Raw genomic sequence first — 20,964 nt, 5'->3', positions numbered from 1 at the left:
CAGTTTCAAATATTTGCAGGCCCTTGTGGCCTTCAGTAAATTATCTGTCAGGGATTTTTTTCGACTGGAATCTTTCCCATATTTGTTTTGGGAATCCATGCTCCATCATGTTACAATAACTTACAGCTTCACCCTGGTATTTCAGCTATTTGCGCATAACAATGTCAACACCAGTCTTTAAAATGTAAATTTCGCTGCGATATGTCATGAACTGTTGTAAATTGATTTTGTAGAAACAGTGTGAAACTGTGTACAATGTAGTCTATTTTGTAACTATGTATTCAGCGGCGTCCGTACATTGACGTCGGTCCCGATTCTTGTTAACCGATATCTCATGAACTGTTGTATTCAATGTTCTAAATTTGGTGACAGCCTACATTGTGGGATTACGCAGACACCAGTCGATTTGGGTGACCTTGACCTTATTTTCAAGGTCACCACAACACTTTGACCACTTTTCTAACTCTTGTTAACGCGATATCTCATGAACTGTTGTATCCAATATCTTCATATTTGGTGACAGCCTACATTAGGAGATTAAGCAGACACCAGTTTAAATGGGTGACCTTGACCTTATCTTCAAGGTCACCACGACACTTTGACCACTTTTCTAACTCTTGTTAACGCGATATCTCATGGACTGTTGTACCCAATGTCTTCAAATTTGGTGACTGCCTACATTGAGGGATTACGCAGACACCAGTTTATTTGGGTGACCATGACCTTATCTTCAAGGTCACCACGACACTTTGACTGCTTTTCAAACTTGTTTAAGCTCGATATCTCATAAAATATTGCACCCAATGTTTTCAATTATGTTTACAGCCTACATTGGGTGATTAGGCAGACACCAGGCATTTCAGGCATTTTTATGTGACCACAAAATAAAAAGTAAATATAGATATTCCATCCTTTAGGACGGGGGACATTGCCATATCAGTGGCAAACACTTGTTTTTATTGGTTTGCCTTTAACAAAATGGGCCTGCAGATTTCATTCAGGGCCTGTAGATTTTAAAGCCTGCAGGCGGCAGCAGGCCCTGAGGGTCAACTGGCATATCAAATTATTGCAAACACTGCATCCCAGTTGCCCTCCACGGCTCTCCATTTAGACCCTCATTGCCATGAAGAATCTCTTTGCAGTCGACTTGAATTTTAGATTTGTATAACTTTGATAATAAAACTGTCGAGTCGTTTTATCAATATCCTATTTTCAAAATTTTATTCTTTTTGATAAACACATTAGATGAAGATTTTTCAAATAACCTGACCATAACTGCCATCATCAATTCCAATTATGAAACAACACACAATTAAAATGAGGTAACAATGCTGTTTGCTGAAAGTACAAGTAGTTTAATCCAGAACAAATCAATAACAATGTCAGTTCTGTTGAATTATGTTATGAAAGTTCAATATATTTTGCATAATCTCACCCTCAGCAAGAGCATGATTCGAGTAACTTCTTCATTTTCTAAGTACAGTCAAATCCCGATGAGTCGAATGCGGTGTCTCCGAATATTATGCATAACTTCGAAGTACCTGTCGGTCCCGACCATTTCCTGTTATAGTTGTCATCATTTGATTTTCTGTTACACGATTTAGTCTCATAAATACACGATGACTATGACTCGAGGAAGGAAATTTGGTCCCATGACATTCAAACAACAGCAATATTGTATACATAAGCCGAAATCAGTCAATGAGAAGTTGATTGTTGTAGCAAACTGATCCAATTAACAAAAAATGCAGCTCACACCTTTCCGCCATTGACAGGTGAGTTCAAAGGCAGATTAGTGATTTTACGGAAATCACTGTCTGTGCTAATCAGACTGGAACTGATAAGGTGCCCTATTAGTGATAGGGAAATCATTAGGTAAACGAATGCTTAGGTGGAGGAATTAGGACTGGATCATGTTTTTTCTACCCTCATAGACATACCTATGTCTCAATACATCGATAAGTCGAATTTATTACTTGGTTCCCAGAGATTCAACTCATCGGATTTTCTAATGTAAGATCATTCCAGTCTCCTTCCATTCCCTGGGGGACTTGACCTAACAAAAGCACTACAATCTGTACTTTACAGTAATCATAAATATAACATATGTTACATTGGAAAAAGATAATTTGTTCTCTTGTATAACTCCTCCCACTTTCCCGAAAACGTTTTTAAATGGACATCCTGGTTCATCTGAAAAAAAATGTGTTGGGGAAAATGTATTTCTGTCCGAAATTTTGGAAGGAGTCACCAGAAAATTATACCATCAACATCAATCCCTTAACACTGAAAAAGCAACCCCTCTCCAGTCCCCAAATATTAAACTGTGGGTCCCTTAACATATCATGGTCTCACGCCAAATCATGTTGTACAGTTCCTGGCCTGATCCGTATCATGTGCCCAGTAATCATGTGTTCAACAAGTCCACACCAATAGTCAGTACACGGGCTTTCAGTTTGAGACAGTTTTATCACAATGGGGAAATGAACCTGGATCTTAGATGTGACATGCAAACTTTCACCACTTGGCCATCCACTGTCCAACCTTCCCCATTGGTATCTCCGTCATTGCTTGCCTCCTAGCAACAGTCTCCTAGCAACCACAACACAGCATTCTTGCTATCACCTCTTCTGTCGTCGTGCTTTCCGTTTCTCCAACTTAGCTAGATATGCTTGAGCTGTCAAAGAAACAGTTACTTTGTAAATGTTTATTATTTATTATGGCATATTCAGCACATTAAAGACAGAGGTGAGGTGAAATAGGGATTAATGTCACGTTCACGAGTACTTAACCTATATGTCTGTCTCTGTACGACCATAGACAAAGCCAACGTTATGTTTTAGTTTAAGTTATTACTGAGTTATCAGGCTATGAGTTACCTGTGTCGGTACTAGCCCGCACAAGGATGGACCAGGGCTTAAACCCCAAATCACAGGTTCCTGATGTGCCCAAGGGCCATAACTCTGCATAAGCAAATTACACTGCCTCAAACAAATGTTTCATATCTACCCTTACCATTTCTTTAAACTATGTGCATTTTGCAAACTATGATGCATTATGCATAGAATGGTGCAAGCCCCAGTATATGCCATCAGTGCATGGTGCAAGCCCCAGTATAAGCCATCAGTGCATGGTGCAAGCCCCAGTATAAGCCATCAGTGAATGGTGCAAGCCCCAGTATAAGCCATCAGTGAATGGTGCAAGCCCCAGTATAAGCCATCAGTGCATGGTGCAAGCCCCAGTATATGCCATCAGTGAAAGCCCCAGTATAAGCCATCAGTGAATGGTGGAAGCCCCAGTATAAGCCATCAGTGAATGGTGCAAGCCCCAGTATAAGCTTAAATAGTACAAAGCTAGTATAAGCCATCAGTGCATGGTGCAAGTGTATAAGCCATCAATGGTGCAAGCCCCAGTATAAGCCATCAGTGCATGGTGCAAGCCCCAGTATAAGCCATCAGTGCATGGTGCAAGCCCCAGTATAAGCCATCAGTGAATGGTGCAAGCCCCAGTATAAGCCATCAGTGAATGGTGCAAGCCCCAGTATAAGCCATCAGTGAATGGTGGAAGCCCCAGTATATGCCATCAGTGAATGGTGGAAGCCCCAGTATAAGCCATCCGTGTGAATGGTGGAAGCCCCAGTATATGCCATCAGTGAATGGTGCAAGCCCCAGTATATGCCATCAGTGAATGGTGCAAGCCCCAGTATATGCCATCAGTGAATGGTGCAAGCCCCAGTATATGCCATCAGTGAATGGTGGAAGCCCCAGTATATGCCATCAGTGAATGGTGGAAGCCCCAGTATAAGCCATCCGTGAATGGTGCAAGCCCCAGTATATGCCATCAGTGAATGGTGCAAGCCCCAGTATATGCCATCAGTGAATGGTGGAAGCCCCAGTATAATGCCATCAGTGAATGGTGGAAGCCCCAGTATAAGCCATCAGTGAATGGTGCAAGCCCCAGTATATGCCATCAGTGAATGGTGCAAGCCCCAGTATATGCCATCAGTGAATGGTGCAAGCCCCAGTATATGCCATCAGTGAATGGTGCAAGCCCCAGTATATGCCATCAGTGAATGGTGCAAGCCCCAGTGCATGCCATCAGTTATGTTATCAGGAATACTTACTGGACTCTCTTCTTCCATGGTCTCCATAGAGACGAGAATTCCTGAAGTTTGCAGCAGATTGAGATATGGCCATTCTTTTCTTCAGATCTTTCAGTGGCATAGCCTTTATTCCAGTCTCACTACAACAAATATTCAGAACAGTGTCACATGGGTGTTCATATAATATGCAAACTCTAAAGTCAAATAGGTTTTGCTTTCAATTTCAACTAACATGATATAACCCTTGTCAGTCTTGACATAGAACTGTTGATGTGTTACTCATGTTTATCCCAATAGTTGTCAAACAACAAGTTTATAGCTGCAATGATATTGTCTGATGTCAAGGATTGATTTAATGATTTTTAAAACATTCAAAACATCTGTATCTGGACCAGGAAAATAGGTGTTTTGTGGATACTTTTCATAAGAGATGAGGAGACTTTTTTGAGAAACCAAATTTAAGAGCGAACGAGTTTGGTTTTATGCCGCTTTTAGCAATATTCCAGCAACATCATGGTGGGGGACACCAGAAATGGGCTTCACACATTGTACCCATGTGAGGAATCGAACCGGGTCTTCGGTGTATTGACGAGCCAGTCGCTTTACCCACTTGGCTACCCCACCAGTACACCCCCAAATTTAAAACTGACATTACAGGTTAAAGAGGATATCATCCTTGTATGTTTTGTAGCATATCCTGTATTGAGAATAAACAATATTTGGGGAGCCATTGAAAAAAAGGATGAGTGAATGAGTAATCTGTGACTCACCGTCCAACCGTGGGATAATAAATACTGTGAGATAGGATAACTTTAAAAATTTGGAAATTTTAACTATAAATTGTATATTTATATACTTATCCTATCTCATGCGATGAATTCCCACCCGACCTTCCCCACAAGACGAGAATGACAATAGTGGGATGTCATGTGACTGTCCTGGGCACTTTGAACGCTTGACAGGGAAGATTGACGTATCCAGGAATGGGAGCGGTGGGGAGCGGTCGGGTGGGAGAGAGGCCAGAAGATTTGATTCAACTTTACCTACTGCATGTTTCCACGCCATGGTCGAAGTAAGAGAGAGAAGTGCATACCGTGAGATAGGATAAGTATAAAAATAACGTTTTATGATTTCGCAATATCTCGATAAGGCACACCAGAAATGAGCTTAATTCAATCCTTGTACCAAATCAAACAAGGGCCCTGAGCATGATGACTGAAATATTTAACAAAGCTTCCCACTGCCTGAATTCAAATCCTTTGTTATCTACTTTAAGACCCGTGAAGGTCCGGGTTAGAATTGGTCTTCAACAACCCATGCACTTCGTAAGAGGCAACTAACGGGATCAGGTGGTCAGGCTCGCTGACTTTGTTGACACATCATAGTATCCCAATTGCGCAGATCGATGTTCATCCCGTTGATCACAGGATTGTCTGGTCCAGACTCGATTATTAACAGACTGCTGCCATATAGCTGGAATATTGCTGAGTGTGGCGTAACACTAAACTCACTTATCTACTTAAAGGGGAAGCTGTGACAAATAACAAATTATATAAAATACTGTCAGCTGCTGATGTAAATATTAGTCAGCATTTTAATGCCATACATATTTACAAAAGTTTATGTATGTCACACATACAACCACTTGATCTATTTATAACATAAACATGACATCACATGTCCAAATATGACATCGAGTGAAACATACCAAACACAGGTAAGTCAGATCTTACCTGTCTACGAATCCTGTCTCAAGAGGTAGATAGTCTTCTGTTTCTTCAAACACAGTCACATGTTTCCTTTTGTCTGGATCTGTCCATGAAACAAGAAGAGTGAGTGAGTATCGTTTTACGCCACTTTTAGCAATATTTCAGCAATCTCACGGCTGGGGACACCAGAAATGGACTTCGCACATTGTACCCATGTGGTCTCAATAACATGGATAACAGGTAACAGTCCTGAAACATGACAACATGCATGATGATCAATTACTTTGAAGAAAGCATGCAATCATCAGTGGAATGGTTACCCTGTTTTTTGGCTTCATGTTTTTTTACACCCTTCTTCTTCTTTCCTTTTTCTGTTTCCTTCTTTTCCTCATTGAGTTTTTCTGGAAGGCTGTTCAGTATCTCATCCGGCAAACGAGACAACGCTTCCAACTTTATCCGCTGCAAGAAATATAGAAGTATATCTTAAAAAGCACAATATGTTCGAGAAATTAGTTCGCGATAAAAGCTGAAATGTGATTCTACTGAAAATATATACATATATAGCACTATGCATGCATGAGTATATGTGTGACTGCCTGTGCTGGTCTGTGCTAATGCTGATTTTATTGCACCAGCTCAATGAGATACTATGCCATAGATTATAACTGATGCCCTACTAAGAAATAGTAAACTGACTGAGCCGACCAGTGCACTGTTCATTCGGAGTGTTGTGTACGTTAACAACAAGTATGAAATGTACATGTCTTTTGTTTGTTTGTTTCTTGACGCCACACCCATCAATATTCCAGCCGTATTGAGGCAGGCAGTGAATAATCAAGACAGGGCTAGACAATCCAGTCATCAACAGCATGAGCAACGATCTACACAACTGCAATACAATGACGTGTCAACTAAGTCAGCAAACCTGCCCACCTAAACCCGTTAGTCGCCCCTTACTGCAATCATGGGTTGCTGAAGAATAGTTCTAACCCTGATCTTCATGGGTTGTTTTTGGTACATGTATTATGCAACCAGGGATGAAACCTAAGTCTTCTCTCTAAGCAGATACATGCGAATCTACTGCACCTCAAAGGTAGTTGAATAAATTTGCCAAAATCATGTAAACCCTCCCTCACTTATGTTACCACGTTTAAAAAAAATACATTTATTTGTTCTTAATGCTGCAATCAGCAATATTTCAATTAAATGACCATACAAACCAGTGGTTGATATTGTGAGTACGGCATGATGAGTGAGTGAGTTTTGTTTTACGCCGCACTCAGCAATATTCCAGCTGTATGGCGGCGGTCTGGAAATAATCGAGTCTGGACCAGTCAATTCAGTGATCAACAGCATGAGCATCGATCTGCGCAATCGGGAACGATGACATGTGTCAATGAAGTCAGCGAGCCTGACCACCTGATCCTGTTAGTCGCCTCTTACGACAAGCATAGTCGCCTTTTGTGGCAAGCATGTGTTGCTGAAGACCTATTCTACCCCGGATCTTCACGGGTAGAAGATGAAACACAATGAACAATTGTGTCACAAAATAGGACCACCTGGTCCAATCAGTCCCCTCAAAGAGCCAGTTTAAGACATATTCAGACCATGGTTTTCATATAGAATCTAATCTGAGATTCTGGACATCGACTGGTACAAAACTCAAAGCTTGTCTTTCATTTCTTTATCATAAGATGTACAAGCCTTTCAAAAGAAGCCTGGCTACCTTTTGTTCTTTGAACTTTTCATCTCTCTGTTTCCTCTTTGCTTTTAACTGGAGTTTTTCCTCTTTCATCTGTGTCATTGCCTGCTTCATCTGGGAAAGTGCTGTTGCCCGTGACTCCGAGAAGCCGACATCCTCAGGAGCAGCATCACTGTCATCCTCATCACTGGCAACATCATCATGGGCTAATTCCAACTCTTCCTCATCATCTAACGAACCTTCTTCAACAGAATCTGCAACCAATACTTTGGTAGCTGTTAATTCCATATTTATTACTCCACAATATTCCAGCTATATGATCACTGCCTGTGAAAAAGCAGACATTGACCAGACAATTCAGAGACCAATATTATGAACAGCAACTGACAACAAAAGGGTACAAAGACCGGCTACTAGAGATCATGCATGTTAAAGTTTCCATACAGTTAGCAGACACGATGGCTACTCATAATGCACAAACTGATGCAGGTGTCAGATGTTTATCACTTTGGAAAAATCCATGATCAAGGGTACTGTGCTCTTAAACTTACGAACATAATTAACCAGGTTTGAATCCATGATCACAAGTTTCTGACTGGCCAAAAGGCATCTGATGTTTCTCTAGACCTATGTCAGGGAGACAATCAAATCAGGCATTAAGCTTAAAGAGCTGTTCACAAGAGAAGGAAGTCTGAAACCAGAAGATAACGAAGGGCACCTTAATCAGAAAGATACCCCAAGACATAAGGATAGAACTGAGGGTAATCTTCCAAACTTCAGTAGATGGGCCTGTTAACTGGAGTTTTATTAATTTTGTTTTCTCCTTGGAATCCGGCATGTATTTTATAACATAAAAGGCGACTTTGTTATGCTTCAGAATTCATATTCTATCACAACACGTCGGGGTTATGAGCAGAAATTGAAAATCCACATTTCAAAGACTGTAGTGCTGAGGCCTCCCTGACTGTAGTTCAGCCAGCTAAACGTTTTGTTCCTACCAAGGTATACTATACACCGAACAAGACGTTTAACTGGCTGAACTACCCTGACTAATGATATTAATATTGTTATCAATATCAGCTGGTTATTGATATACACATATAATATATCTGGGTAAGGGTGTGTATTATGTGTTATGACACGGACCACACTTACACCTCTGATGAAAACTTAAGATATGAATTATGAAACATCAAATTGACGTTCAGAATGTTCATTTCTGAGAATGCAAACTTGACAGACCTTCTGCTTCAACAAGATCCGCTTCGCTGTCAGATTCTTCAGTTTCCTTCGTCTGATCATCTTTTCCGATGTCTCGGAATGCCGGTGTTTCGAATTCGTCATCAGACTCCGGTCTCTGTGTCAGCGCTCTTCTTCCTCGTGGCATATTTGGTACTGACAACACACACGATCCACCAAAACAACAATCGCACGTGCTTCCGGTTACCGCGACGGTTTTTGGTAATTTATTGTCGTAAAGAGATGTAAACAAACAAATGTGACAATACATACGATATATATGTCGTTTAATGGTTATATAATCACATAGTTAGTTATATGTCATGTTGTTCTATGTATATCTATCTATCTGTTGCGATAATAATGAAGGGGAGATAACCCACCATCATTATATATACTCCCTTTACGCGAAATGTTTCCCTGTTTGCTCCTTTTGATAGCGGACTGTCGAACTGAATATCGTGGAATAAAAGCTGACTCCTTACTGTATCGTTTGTTAAAATACTTTTTGTACATTGCAAAATGAGAAAGCAACAAAAAAAAGAGAAAAATATATTCAAGGAATATTTAGAAAAACATTTTGAAATAAAATATCCTTAAATGATTGTTTTGGGTGAGACACCTTTGCAGTATGAGTGAGTGAATGAGTTTAGTTTTACGCCGCATTGAGCAATATTCCAGCTATATGGCGGCGGTCTGTAAATAATGGAGTCTGGACCAGACAATCCAGTGATCAACAGCATGCGTTGCAGTATGAAAGTACATCGAGCGTGATATACTGATGTAATATACGTTGGAAATCAGTAACTGAGGTTTCTTGTTTAGCTACATTGCATGCAAAATTTTGACAATTATTTTAACGCAAAAGATTAAAAGAAAAGACCAACTGACATGTGATATATTTGTAATTTATCATTGAATACACATTGCCTTTTAGAAAATTTTAGCATTTGTTAAATTTAGGATTACACTTTTTTTTGTAAAGGGAACATTTAAGTACGCCCTGGGGCGAGGAACACCTGGAATTCGCACCCACACTCTCAGACTCTCAGAGTGAGACACGAAATCGGGTGACTGATGGATGGGAGACTCAAAAAGTACTGGAATACCCGAAACTTAAATTTGTATTTTACGAAGAAGTAATTTATAGCTATGTGTTAATATGTTAGCAATAAATTATCTTTACTGCTGTGTTACATACCACAGTTGAAAATGTACCAGTATTCTCAAAGGGGTTGAGGGTTGAACATCCGTGACCTAACTGATTGGAAAAAGAGTTCCGTGTCTCGTGGCCGAGCTCTTTCTTGACGTGGCCAAATTTAGAGAATTTTACGTGCGCCTCAGATGGCGACGAGATTATCCAGACAGATGCACGTAGGGTCGGTTCTCCTGTACCTGGGACCTCGACAGTGGATTTATGTATACACTATCGCACCTACTGTTATTCATATTCATATCATAATCACTGTATGACATAAGGCCCGTCCGACCACCCGATGGTCTGGTAAAAAATGTAGATAACATGTTCCATAGATCTGAGTAAATCTTAAAATCTATTTTTCAAATTGAGCGTTACATTTTGACTTGACAATTACTGTTTGAACATTAAACTACATAGGCGGATCAGAAGGGGTGGAGCCCCCTTTGTCCTGAAAGTTTATTAAATGACCATTGAAACTCGGGTGAAAATGAATGTGTACCCTCCCTTTTCTCAATAGTATGCACCCCCTTTCTAAAGCAGCATTGCGTTGACATATTATATTATCACTAAAACTGCGACTAAACAATAACTGAAAATTGAGATATTTTCATTGGATTGTCTAGTCTGGTTAAATCCATTTTGTGCAGATAACATTTTGAAGTTACCGGCCCTGATGTCTGGCTGGGTTTATGGCTTATTTCATACATTGTCATAATTATGTTCATTTTGACCCTTTGGATGTGCTACGATCAAAGGCGAGTATCACGTGCAATACTAAACTGATAATTGCTCAAAGATGGCGAGTTATTGGCACGTGGAATGCTGGAATGTCACCGAGGGCTATTTCAAGGGATGTTGGTTGTCATCCATCGACTATCATCCGATTGGCCAGAAAACATCAACAAACTTATGACGTTGAGGACCGTCAGCGTTCAGGCTGACCACGAGTGAGAACTTTTAGGGAGGATACAACCCTACTCAGAATCACATGACTTCATCCTTTCATGACAATCGTATTGAAACATAATGGCTTCCCCATAGTTGTTTGTCGAACCAGGGATAATCTACAACACGTTATACGTTATATAGTCTCGCTGGTCGAACAGAACAATCCGAAATTGTCTAATATCGGCCGGGTATAGAGCCAGACGACCTACCAGTCGTCCGTTATTACCCAGAGTTCATGGCAGCATGACAAGCTTGCTATCATTTTCGACGTCACTGGAATTTGAGGTCACGGCGAAGGGAACACTGGTCGTTTCCTTGTCTTTGTTTTCTTGGTTCTGATGGTCGAGCTCGTGCTCGCAAAACACAGTGTAATATCCTGCAGCAAGGACCGTTTGGCGGGGGTTCAATAATGGTGTGGTGGTGCCACTTACATAACTGTAAACTTGACCTTGAGACGATCATACATAAATCTGAATGGCCAACGGTACGTCACTGATATCACAGACAGGATTGTTCTACATTTTGATAACCATCCTCTGATTCCATAGAGCATGTTCGGGAAATTAATGATTATTGATACTTGTATGGTTTCGTGAGGATTGTTTGCCAGAATCATGAAAATGGTCGCATTTGTTAACGTCATACGACCATAGTTTTGTTATTTTTTCTGCAGAATGAGTCAAAAGCTTTACATCTTAGCTACCTGAATAAGCTGAAGTTGTTCGGTGTGTGTGTGTGCGTATAATTTGTGTCATTTATGTATTCAATGAAGGCTAATTTATCCAGATAGCAAGTTAAAATGATATGTTGCTTGGCTGTGGTTAATAGTAACATACTGATACTATGATAAATATTGGTTGTTGCGACTCTTTAGTGCATGTGTATGTAAGAATATGTAACAACCCAGATGTCTGCTTTAGCCTTTTTGTACAATTTAACTTGTAGATTGTTGAAAAGCTGTTGGTGCGACTGCTGTATATGTGCGACTGCTGTGGTATGTTGTATATGGTTGTTGTATTTTGTTGTGTATGTTGATGTATGTCCGTTGTTTAGATTGTTGTAATCTTTTAGCAGACGTGTGTTGTGCCTTAAACCTACAATGGTCTAAGTGCACAGTAATTATAAATATGCATGAGTTGTAAAGCACGTTGGTTGGACATATTTAGCATTTCTCCGGTATGGTTGCACAAAATCCAGACAGGAGATGTCATCACCAGGAAAGAGTGCCTTTAAGATACGACAGTCAAACGTCTGTGTTAATGTATGCGCATTTCAGGGGTCCCCTTCGTCGTCCATGTGATGCTTGTCAAGGACGAATGACTATTTAACGTCGCTTTCAGCAAAAGCAATGCATCTATCACAGAATGATACGCCAAGCCTAGGTCCATCAGCCAACTCTGGGGCGGTCTGCAGATGGTAGCCTTGTCGCTAAAGCGTTCGCTCGTCTCGCCGAAGACCCGGGTTCGATTGCCCACATGGGTACAATGTGAGAAGCCAATTGCCTACTCTCACTCCTCTGGATTGCCCTACCCATGTTGGATACTTTCAAAGGCACCCACTCATATGTTCAGTTTGAACGTTAATCAAATTAAGAAAAGCAAGATTTATGGATGTCAACGACGGAGTGTATGCTTGCTCCTTCATCAGGTGATGATGACCCATCTCACATGATGAAGGAGCAAGCATACACTCTGAAACGCTGTGTTATTCACAATAAAGAAGTTGACATCCATAAATCTTGCGTTTCTTATGCATTCCATTTTTAAATTCCCTTCAAAGATTTGATTAATCAAATTCAAAGCAGGCTGTGAAACAGTCGAGCGGCAACATTTTATTAGAAATGATCAAGATATGAACTAAAATTCATGAACAAAAATGAATTCAGTTTCGGGCCTGAAATTACCATGGTTCTATTTTTTAGAAATAATGAAATAGTCACAAACATGTGAAAAGGAAAGACCAACCAAGCGAGGAATTATTTCCGTTGTTGTTGCTGATGCTGTTGTTGTTATTGAGTGAAAGCTAGGTGGATGTCGACAGCATTCCCGTGCTGTGAGGTATCATGTCGTCAGAAACATGCTGATCAAGTTTAACCCCCAAAAAGAATACAACCAAAGATATATAGAGTCTTGGCAAGAAGAGATCTATCGGAAGGATCTGGACCCATGGTTCTTGTTATGGTTCCGTGGCTCTCTGAACGGCTTCCTTGACTTCTTGGAACCGCCGCCGTTCCTGCCTGAGGAGGATGAAGAGGAGGAGGAGGACGAAGAAGAGGAAGATGATGAAGACGAGGGCGATTGAGTGGGGATGTTAAGGTCAAGGCCAAAGTTACCAAATGATGCCATGTCAGAGAACTTCTTCAGCTCGTCCAGAAGCTGCTGAAACTGCAGCTTTGCTGAAAACACAAGGCGAATGGATTAATGCTTTTTGCGTCCGTAAACAACATGTCAGTTAATTACCTCATGGCAGTGTGTGGACAAGGCAAACCGATGGCTGGCATCACCATGAGCAACGCCGTTACGATATGATGTAACACATTCAGACAAGTTGCAAATTGTAAACACCGATCCTCATTTTTCAAGCAACAGGTTTCCTTGCTGATCCGTTTGGAATAGAAGCATAGTTATGCGACATTTTAAAAAACATTATATATTTAAGTGATAATTGTAATCGTATTTATACCAAAGTTGACCACCTTTTCTTAACACCGCAAGGGTCTGGCCTACCACTTCACATACAGCCGTCAATCTCCGAGAACTAACCTATGCTCAAAGGGAAGTAATTATGTTTACCAACAATTCATAGGTTTTGACAGTTACTTCCCTTTGACCATCAAAGGTCTTGACATTTTGTCCGTCGTATCTATGAGTGTTGGTAACGCAACCATCCATCACCATCCAGAGGAACATGAGTATTCGGAATAAATCAGTTGCTCACGATTGGGAATGGTATTCAGTGGTGATTGTAGTTTTTATACGAAATGTATTTTTGGCCCCGTGGTGTTTTGATAACGTATGAATCTTTTTTTATGTTTAGTCATGAACCTATTAGCTTATATTGTTTAAAGGATGTTCATTTTAGTTTGAATCAGCATAGTTAGTGAAATAGTAAAGGGGACAGAAGTTGTTACGCGCGTGTAACCAAAATGTTATTCCATAACACCTCCGACTGTTGAAGACAAAAGTCCGGGTTCGAATCCCCACATGGGTACAATGTGTGAAGCCCATTTCCGGTGTCCATACACCACCGTGATATTGCTGGATTATTGCTAAAAGCGGCGTAAAACTAAACTCACTCACTCGATGTTGTAAACATTATTCATGATGTCGGTGAAAGTGGCGTGGCCTTATTTACATGTTTTATTATGATAAATGATGTGACTTATGATATATGTAATAAAGCTGGAGATACGGTTTTCGAATGGTGGACTTAGGCTTTTTGCAAAAGACTGACTGACTGACTGAGTATGGTTTTACGCCGCTTTTAGCAATATTCCAGCAACATCACGGCGGGGGACACCGGAAATGGGCTTCACACATTGTACCCATGTGGGGATTCGAACCCGGGTCTTCGGCGTGACGAGCCAACGCTTTAACCACTAGGCTACCCCACCGCCCCTTTTGCAAAAGAGGGTAGGCAAGATTTATATTATTATGAAAAATTCTAAAACAGTGCAACTTTTAAAGCAAGACCGATTTCACTTTTTCTGATTTCAGAAACCTGCTTATCTACGTTATACCCTAAAATGTCCTGGTATGTTTTTGGTAAACGTTTAGGCGGTCATGAGTTTACCATGAGAAATATTTGTACATGTAAAGGGTTTTTTTTCTTACAAATAGCAACCGAGGAGATATATTGACATAAATAAGTGAGTAGATACTTACGTTGCAATTATATATACTTGAGTGACTTGAAATTAACGCCGATTCGAAATGTTAAATCATAGTATCGATCGAACCAATGATCTGCTGATCCTTTCACAACTAGGGGTAGTAATTTCGCAGATTAAATTACGTGGCTTTGGATTTGGGCACACGGCGTCCAATATAGAGATTAAAACTATTAATGATTGTCTACAACAAAACCAGATAACAAGATCATTGACCTGGCATTCGTTGTAAGTTAAGCAGGTAGGTGTGAAAAAACCCAACTATTTTGTCCCAGATCCCAGTCTGACTAAAATGTTCACTGAATTGTAACGGGTACACCAAAGGTGAAAAGTTGCAACAAGCTTACAGTAGTCCACGGCTGGTTTCAGTGGCGGTGAGAGGATGTGGTCCCAGTACATGGAGAAGTTGTGGACGGCGATAGCCCTGCGGACATACACGGACAACGTTGTCATGGTAATGAAACAAACAAGTTCGAATTGTCTGGAAATTTGGTAGCATGAGATATCGGTGATAAAATATTAATGATGAACAAGTAACGTTGACCCAATCACTTTGAGAAGTATTTTAATGAACGGTATCAATGACCGTAAAACCCTCCATAAAAAGAACTGGATTTAGACTGGATGGTCTCAAAGTCGCCATTACTGGCCGTGGGAGGCTCCATTCAAAAGGCTTTACTAAAACTGGATGATCTAAAAGTCGCCGTCACTGGCCGTGGGAGGCTCCATGCAACAGGTTTTACTAAAACTGGATGATCTAAAAGTCGCCGTCACTGGCCGTGGGAGGCTCCATGCAAAAGGTTTTACTAAAACTGGATGATCTAAAAGTCGCCGTCACTGGTCGTGGGAGGCTCCATGCAAAAGGATTTACTAAAACTGTAAAACTGGATGATCTAAAAGTCGCCGTCACTGGTCGTGGGAGGCTCCATGCAAAAGGATTTACTAAAACTGGATGATCTAAAAGTCGCCGTCACTGGTCGTGGGAGGCTCCATGCAACAGGCTTTACTAAAACTGGATGATCTAAAAGTCGCCGTCACTGGTCGTGGGAGGCTCCATGCAACAGGCTTTACTAAAACTGGATGATCTAAAAGTCGCCGTCACTGGTCGTGGGAGGCTCCATAAACTGGTCCATATAAAGCATCACATAAACCGGTCTATCTAAACCGTGGTAGCCTCCAATCAAATGTGATACTTACTTAAACTGGATGGCGACAAGGTCGGCAGCACAAGCCGGGGTAGGCTCCATACAGAGGGCTAACGTGAGATTGGATGATCTCAGAGTTAACCGTTGTTGCCTCTATGGAAAGTTGACAGGAGCTATACGTATTTGAACTGGGGTAAATTCCACACAAAGATGCCAGGGTCTATACTCACTTAAACTGGATGGTCTCAAGGTCGAGCTCCCGAGCTGTCGGCGCCTCCCAGACAATGGTGACGGAGTCTCTGCCTCTGCTGACCGACTGAGTCACCCCGCAGTCCGTGATGACCTTGGAGTCAGAGGTCAGGTTCTTCCAGGTGCCTCCAGTGATCCCACTGGACGTCAGGAGAGTCACAAGGAAACCACGGATTGTAAACTCGGGACGCGTGGCCTTCAGAGTCACTGTAACACATGGATGTCACTAAAGCTTTTACAAATCTCATAATGCATCAACAGTCAAATTTCGGGAAGACAAGTGGTGCTTGCGGGGCACGCTGATGATCTGGGTTCAGTCCCCAAATGGATGCGATGACTACTTGGTTTGACCCGGTTTGATATAGCTGTACTTTGTGATTTGGTACTGAAAATGGTGAAATGCCATTCCCATTCATTTGTCCCACTGACATACACGATCTTCAGTGGTTAGAGAGCATCGATATCTGCGCAGCGCGAAGAAGGAAGGTGATTTTAGCACTGGTCGAGTCTTACCAAAAGATCACATAAAGACCCGGGTTAGAATTGGTCTTCAGCAACCCATGCTTGTCGTAAGAGGCAACTAACGGGATCGGGTGGTCAGACTCGCCGACTTGGTTGACTCGCTGACTTGGTTGACACACGTCATCGTATCCCAATTGCGTAGATCAATGCTGATGCTGTTGCTCACAGGATTGTCTTGTCCAGACTCGATTATATACAGACCGCCGCCATATAGCTGGAATATTGCTGAGTGCGGTAATATTCACTCACTCATTATGGCAAAGTGGAGTGAACACTGCAAGTAGACCCTGTTTCTGAACTACAATAAAATCTCCGAGATGTAGTTATATTTCCCGTCATGGCTCGTGTGTTTCGAATGCAATTTGGTATGTTTATAGAATGACTGTGTGCAGGGTGACACGTGTGACGTCATCGTGTCACATCGAGGAGTAAGCACGTGCTCCTGGACGGAACGAGTTGCCCGAGGCCGTCACATGACGTTTTATTGCTCGCACAAACATTATCTTTCATTAAAAAAAGATACAACGTGACACGACGATTAGCAAAGTGATTCATATTTTCGCTGATGCGATTCGTTGGGGAAATGGTATAAAAAAAAATAATTTCAGCTGAACCAATCCTTGAAACTCGACATTTGCTGTTTTAAATAATGGCACCAATCCTCATTCCAGGAGTTGGTAATAAACTGATTGATAACTCTTATACATACCGTTGTAAAATTGTATTTTAGAATTAACTATAAGTATAACGTTATATTCCTCATGTACAGGAAGCCTTTGGTACCGACAGTTTACTTCCCATTATATAGTCACAAAAAATTACGATGGTTCTTTGAAGACAGTCGCCTGAGCAAACTTAGTAGTGACGTCACAGTTAACCAATGTCTTCTCGCAAAGTGGATCAGCGGATTCTGATTCGGTCAGTATAGGAAGAACATGAAAACGGCGAATAACGTTACAAGAAGAAGTTGATACACATATATAATCACGTTTTGCGAAGTAAATCCGGATAGATATATAATATCTTGTGACGGCCCTGGCTTTGTCATGCTTAACTTGACATATTTGAAACCGGATAGTTACTGTCAGTAGAACGTTGGTCACTTCATAAAGGCAAATAAATTATTGGTATCACAACAAAGAATTGGTATTTGCAAACGCTCAGGTGGTGGATTTGAGAGACCACTGACCAGGGTATCCAAATATCCGTGATAAATAATACGTTTGTTTGGATTGTAGGTTGTTCAACGCCGCAATTAGCAATTGTCCAGCTATATGACGGCGGTCTGAACTTAATCCATTCCTGTACCAGACAATCCAGTGCAATTACGATGACATACATCAACCAAGGAAACCGACCACCTTACCCCGTTAGTCACCTCTTACGACAAGCATGGATACGACAGTACCAATTCTAACCCGGATCTTCAGGTGATACAATACATTAACTGAAATTTGCCTTTTTCTGATACCTATCGCTGCCTTACAGACTCTGGGTTAATTCACATTATTCGTCAGGACCAAACCCACGCTATCGTGGTTCATCGAAGCGAATAATGTCCAAGGCTTCTGGGTTTCTGTGCGTGAGAATGGGCTTTCCCTCAAGATGACACGCGTCATAAACCGAACTTAACACATGCAATACACTCTCTTGTAAATTTCTAAATTGACACTCAGGAGAACAAAACGTTTATCGCTCGAAGTGAAGAATAATTCAAGAAAGACACCCTCACCTGCCACCGACTGTCCTGTCCCGTACGTCCGTCCGCCATGGGTCACGTTGAGTTCAAGGACGTAAGGGGCTGGCGTCCATTGTGCCAGAAACTCATCGTGCATTGGGCGACTTGTGTAGCATCCCAGTTCTGGTGCTCCGTCGGGGTAGGCCACGGACACGACAAACAGTGCGAAAAACACAAACAAGGACATGCTGACACGGAGCTTCAATACAATCTGACGACAGTTCCAGAAGAACCTTTAGAGGCACGATGTCATCAAAGGAACGGGACGTGTGATGTGACGTTGCAAGTCGGCGGCAAAACCTTAGTGAAAAATCTCTGCCACGACCACGTGTGACATTTGACAGGTCCCAGTGATTGGCACGAGAGTTACACGCCCAAACAACTGAGTCATGTGCCCATCGTCCGTTGAAGAAGGGAATGGTACAACCGAGAAAATATAGCGAAATTAAATCACGGCATCGTTAATTTTTTTTTCACATCTGTGACATATATGTCGCGGTTCAAATGAGGAAAGTTGTTATAATATTTATTATGGAGATATCACAAAAAACTTAAGACATGCTTGGCTGAATAATCTGAGAGGTTACATTGTCTCATGGTAGTTACATGAACACATGTGCACATCTGACAAGACTGCGTGTCAAGCCAACAGGCTGAAGACATCTGGGCTGTCCCAACTGTTTTCTGAAGGGTAGTGGCCTATTTTCTTGCGTGTCATGTGAAACTAATCCTAACAGCACCGTTGGGACGATGGGTGGTTAAGTCGTTTTTACGTTTGGCGAATCATGCCGAGAACAAATCAGGGTTTCGTTTCATACATGTATATTCTTAGTGATCCATGATTTCGCTGAAATACAGACAGAAAGTACGTGTAACCTGTCCTTCTGTTACATCTTCTCACTAATTTGTATTCAATGAATCATCACATATCGCCATATCAGTTTAACAAACATTTTACGTCAGTATTTAAAAAAAGGACACATGCGGTGCATTGTTAACAGTTTTCGAAAAGGATTACTTCATAATGTACTGAACAACATTAGACATGCACCACCCATATAATACGAAATACCCCCGTCAGACTGAAATGTACCCATGATATCTGAGCATCGTCGGTGCAATTTAGTGTGGTGCGTTTCTAATGTTGTTCAGTATATATTTCGCCAGCAAGCACGTCCTCTTTTAGTTTACCCTGTTCATTGCTTGTGGGGAATCAGTGTACACATCGTCCCCGATAGTTTGGGAACAGTAAGAAAAACGCTGACAGTTGGGGTTTAGTAAGCAAGGTTGGGGTTTAGTAAGCAAATACGTTGTTCTTTACAGAAGGATCTGTGGCTGAGTTGTTATAATATAGCTGACTGTGTGCGCTTACGGTTAAGTGCCTCACTTTAAGTGTACGGGTTCGAATCCCTGATCGGAATCCAACGAAGAAAGTGTTAGAAATTGCAGTCACCGAGAAATAAAGTGTTATCCAAAATACATTTGTTACACTTGGCCACTTTCTAGTCATGCGAGTCCCCCCCCCCCCCCAGAGTGAGTCGAGATTTTAAGCTGGAATTAGTTCAGCCATAAAGTGGCTATACCAAATTTACTGTACACATTTACACAAGTCCATTATTAACACAAACTCACACTCAAAGCAAGGTTCCATATACACAATCCATACTATTTATAATTTGAAAGATATGATGTTTCGGAGAGGTAGAGGACGCTGGTTTGGACATTTACTGTGCTCATCATTCCACAAAAATCAACCTCCACAAACTCATACGAAAAAAACTTTACCTTCTCACAAGCTTGTTTTTTCAAATAGCATGGTTTGGATCTAAAGAAATGCTAAAATACTTATGTTTGCCAATCAAGACAAAGCAATTAGCCTCAGAGTAAGAGCTTATATGTCAGAACAGTTTTAGAGATCCCTTAGAATGTTAAGCCCAGATTGTTAAGATCATTCAAGCTATTTTGTGGCAAACACTTAATTAGTTGGAAAGTCTGACCTGGCCACTCCATATCAAATGTCAAAATCTCCAAAACTTATAGTCTTGAATTTGTTCCTGCATGAAAGAAGTTTTCCTCTGCTTTAAGCAATATTCTAGTATTAAACAACACGAACTGGACACCAAATGTCTTTTGAGAATCAAATCTGGAAACTTTTTTGACAGATGAACTGGGCTAATCACACAACATTCTCAAAACCCATGTTGGAAGATTTTTTAGTCCAAATGCCATGTGGCACTGACAACACACAACCATTATGTGATGCTGAAGTGAGTGAGTGAGTTTAGTTTTATGCTGAACTCAGCACTATTCCAGCTATATTGCGGTGGTCTGTAAATAATCGAGTCTGGAACAGACAATCCAGTGGTCAACAGCATGAGCATCGATCTACGCAATTGGGAACCGATGACATGTGTCAACCAAGTCAGCGAGACTGACCACCCTATCCCGTTAGTCGCCTCTTACGACAAGCATGGGTTACTGAAGATCAATATTCTAACCCGGATCTTCACGGGTGGTGAC

The 20,964-nt window shown here is 41.3% G+C and overlaps 2 protein-coding genes across 2 annotated transcripts; both read right to left on the bottom strand.

Moving 5' to 3' along the window:
* Window positions 1–1,894: 1,894 nt before the first annotated feature.
* Window positions 1,895–8,999, bottom strand: LOC124280954 (stress response protein nst1-like). The gene is made up of 6 exons (XM_046716958.1): window positions 8,756–8,999; window positions 7,538–7,767; window positions 6,132–6,270; window positions 5,836–5,914; window positions 4,124–4,242; window positions 1,895–2,677 (listed from the first exon to the last, which is right to left on the bottom strand). The coding sequence occupies exons 1-6, from the start codon at window positions 8,898–8,900 to the stop codon at window positions 2,622–2,624; spliced, it is 768 nt and encodes a 255-aa protein (XP_046572914.1). The 5' UTR covers window positions 8,901–8,999; the 3' UTR covers window positions 1,895–2,621.
* Window positions 9,000–12,712: 3,713 nt separating this feature from the next.
* LOC124280953 lies at window positions 12,713–18,759 on the bottom strand. The gene is made up of 4 exons (XM_046716957.1): window positions 18,439–18,759; window positions 16,166–16,391; window positions 15,138–15,214; window positions 12,713–13,296 (listed from the first exon to the last, which is right to left on the bottom strand). The coding sequence occupies exons 1-4, from the start codon at window positions 18,629–18,631 to the stop codon at window positions 13,046–13,048; spliced, it is 747 nt and encodes a 248-aa protein (XP_046572913.1). The 5' UTR covers window positions 18,632–18,759; the 3' UTR covers window positions 12,713–13,045.
* Between the last annotated feature and the right edge of the window lie 2,205 nt (window positions 18,760–20,964).

This window comes from Haliotis rubra, unplaced genomic scaffold, assembly GCF_003918875.1.
Source record: "Haliotis rubra isolate DU_JTF1 unplaced genomic scaffold, ASM391887v1 Scf277, whole genome shotgun sequence".
NCBI classification, from domain to species: domain Eukaryota; kingdom Metazoa; phylum Mollusca; class Gastropoda; order Lepetellida; family Haliotidae; genus Haliotis; species Haliotis rubra.
Note: the sequence above shows the minus strand (reverse complement) of the source record. Positions and strands in the feature narration are given on the sequence as shown.

Bases quoted from the DNA above. Each gene is read 5' to 3' on its own strand.
- LOC124280953 (XM_046716957.1), bottom strand. From the start codon at position 18,631: ATGTCCTTGTTTGTGTTTTTCGCACTGTTTGTCGTGTCCGTGGCCTAC. The intron at 16,392-18,438 runs GTGAGGGTGTCT...CATGTGTTACAG, and splicing joins GACAGGACAGTCGGTGGCAG to TGACTCTGAAGGCCACGCGT. The intron at 13,297-15,137 runs GTAAGCTTGTTG...TTGTGTTTTCAG, and splicing joins GAAACCAGCCGTGGACTACT to CAAAGCTGCAGTTTCAGCAG.
- LOC124280954 (XM_046716958.1), bottom strand. From the start codon at position 8,900: ATGCCACGAGGAAGAAGAGCGCTGACACAGAGACCGGAGTCTGATGAC. The intron at 7,768-8,755 runs GTCTGTCAAGTT...TATTGGTTGCAG, and splicing joins GGATCTTGTTGAAGCAGAAG to ATTCTGTTGAAGAAGGTTCG. The intron at 6,271-7,537 runs GTAGCCAGGCTT...TATTTCTTGCAG, and splicing joins AAAAGTTCAAAGAACAAAAG to CGGATAAAGTTGGAAGCGTT.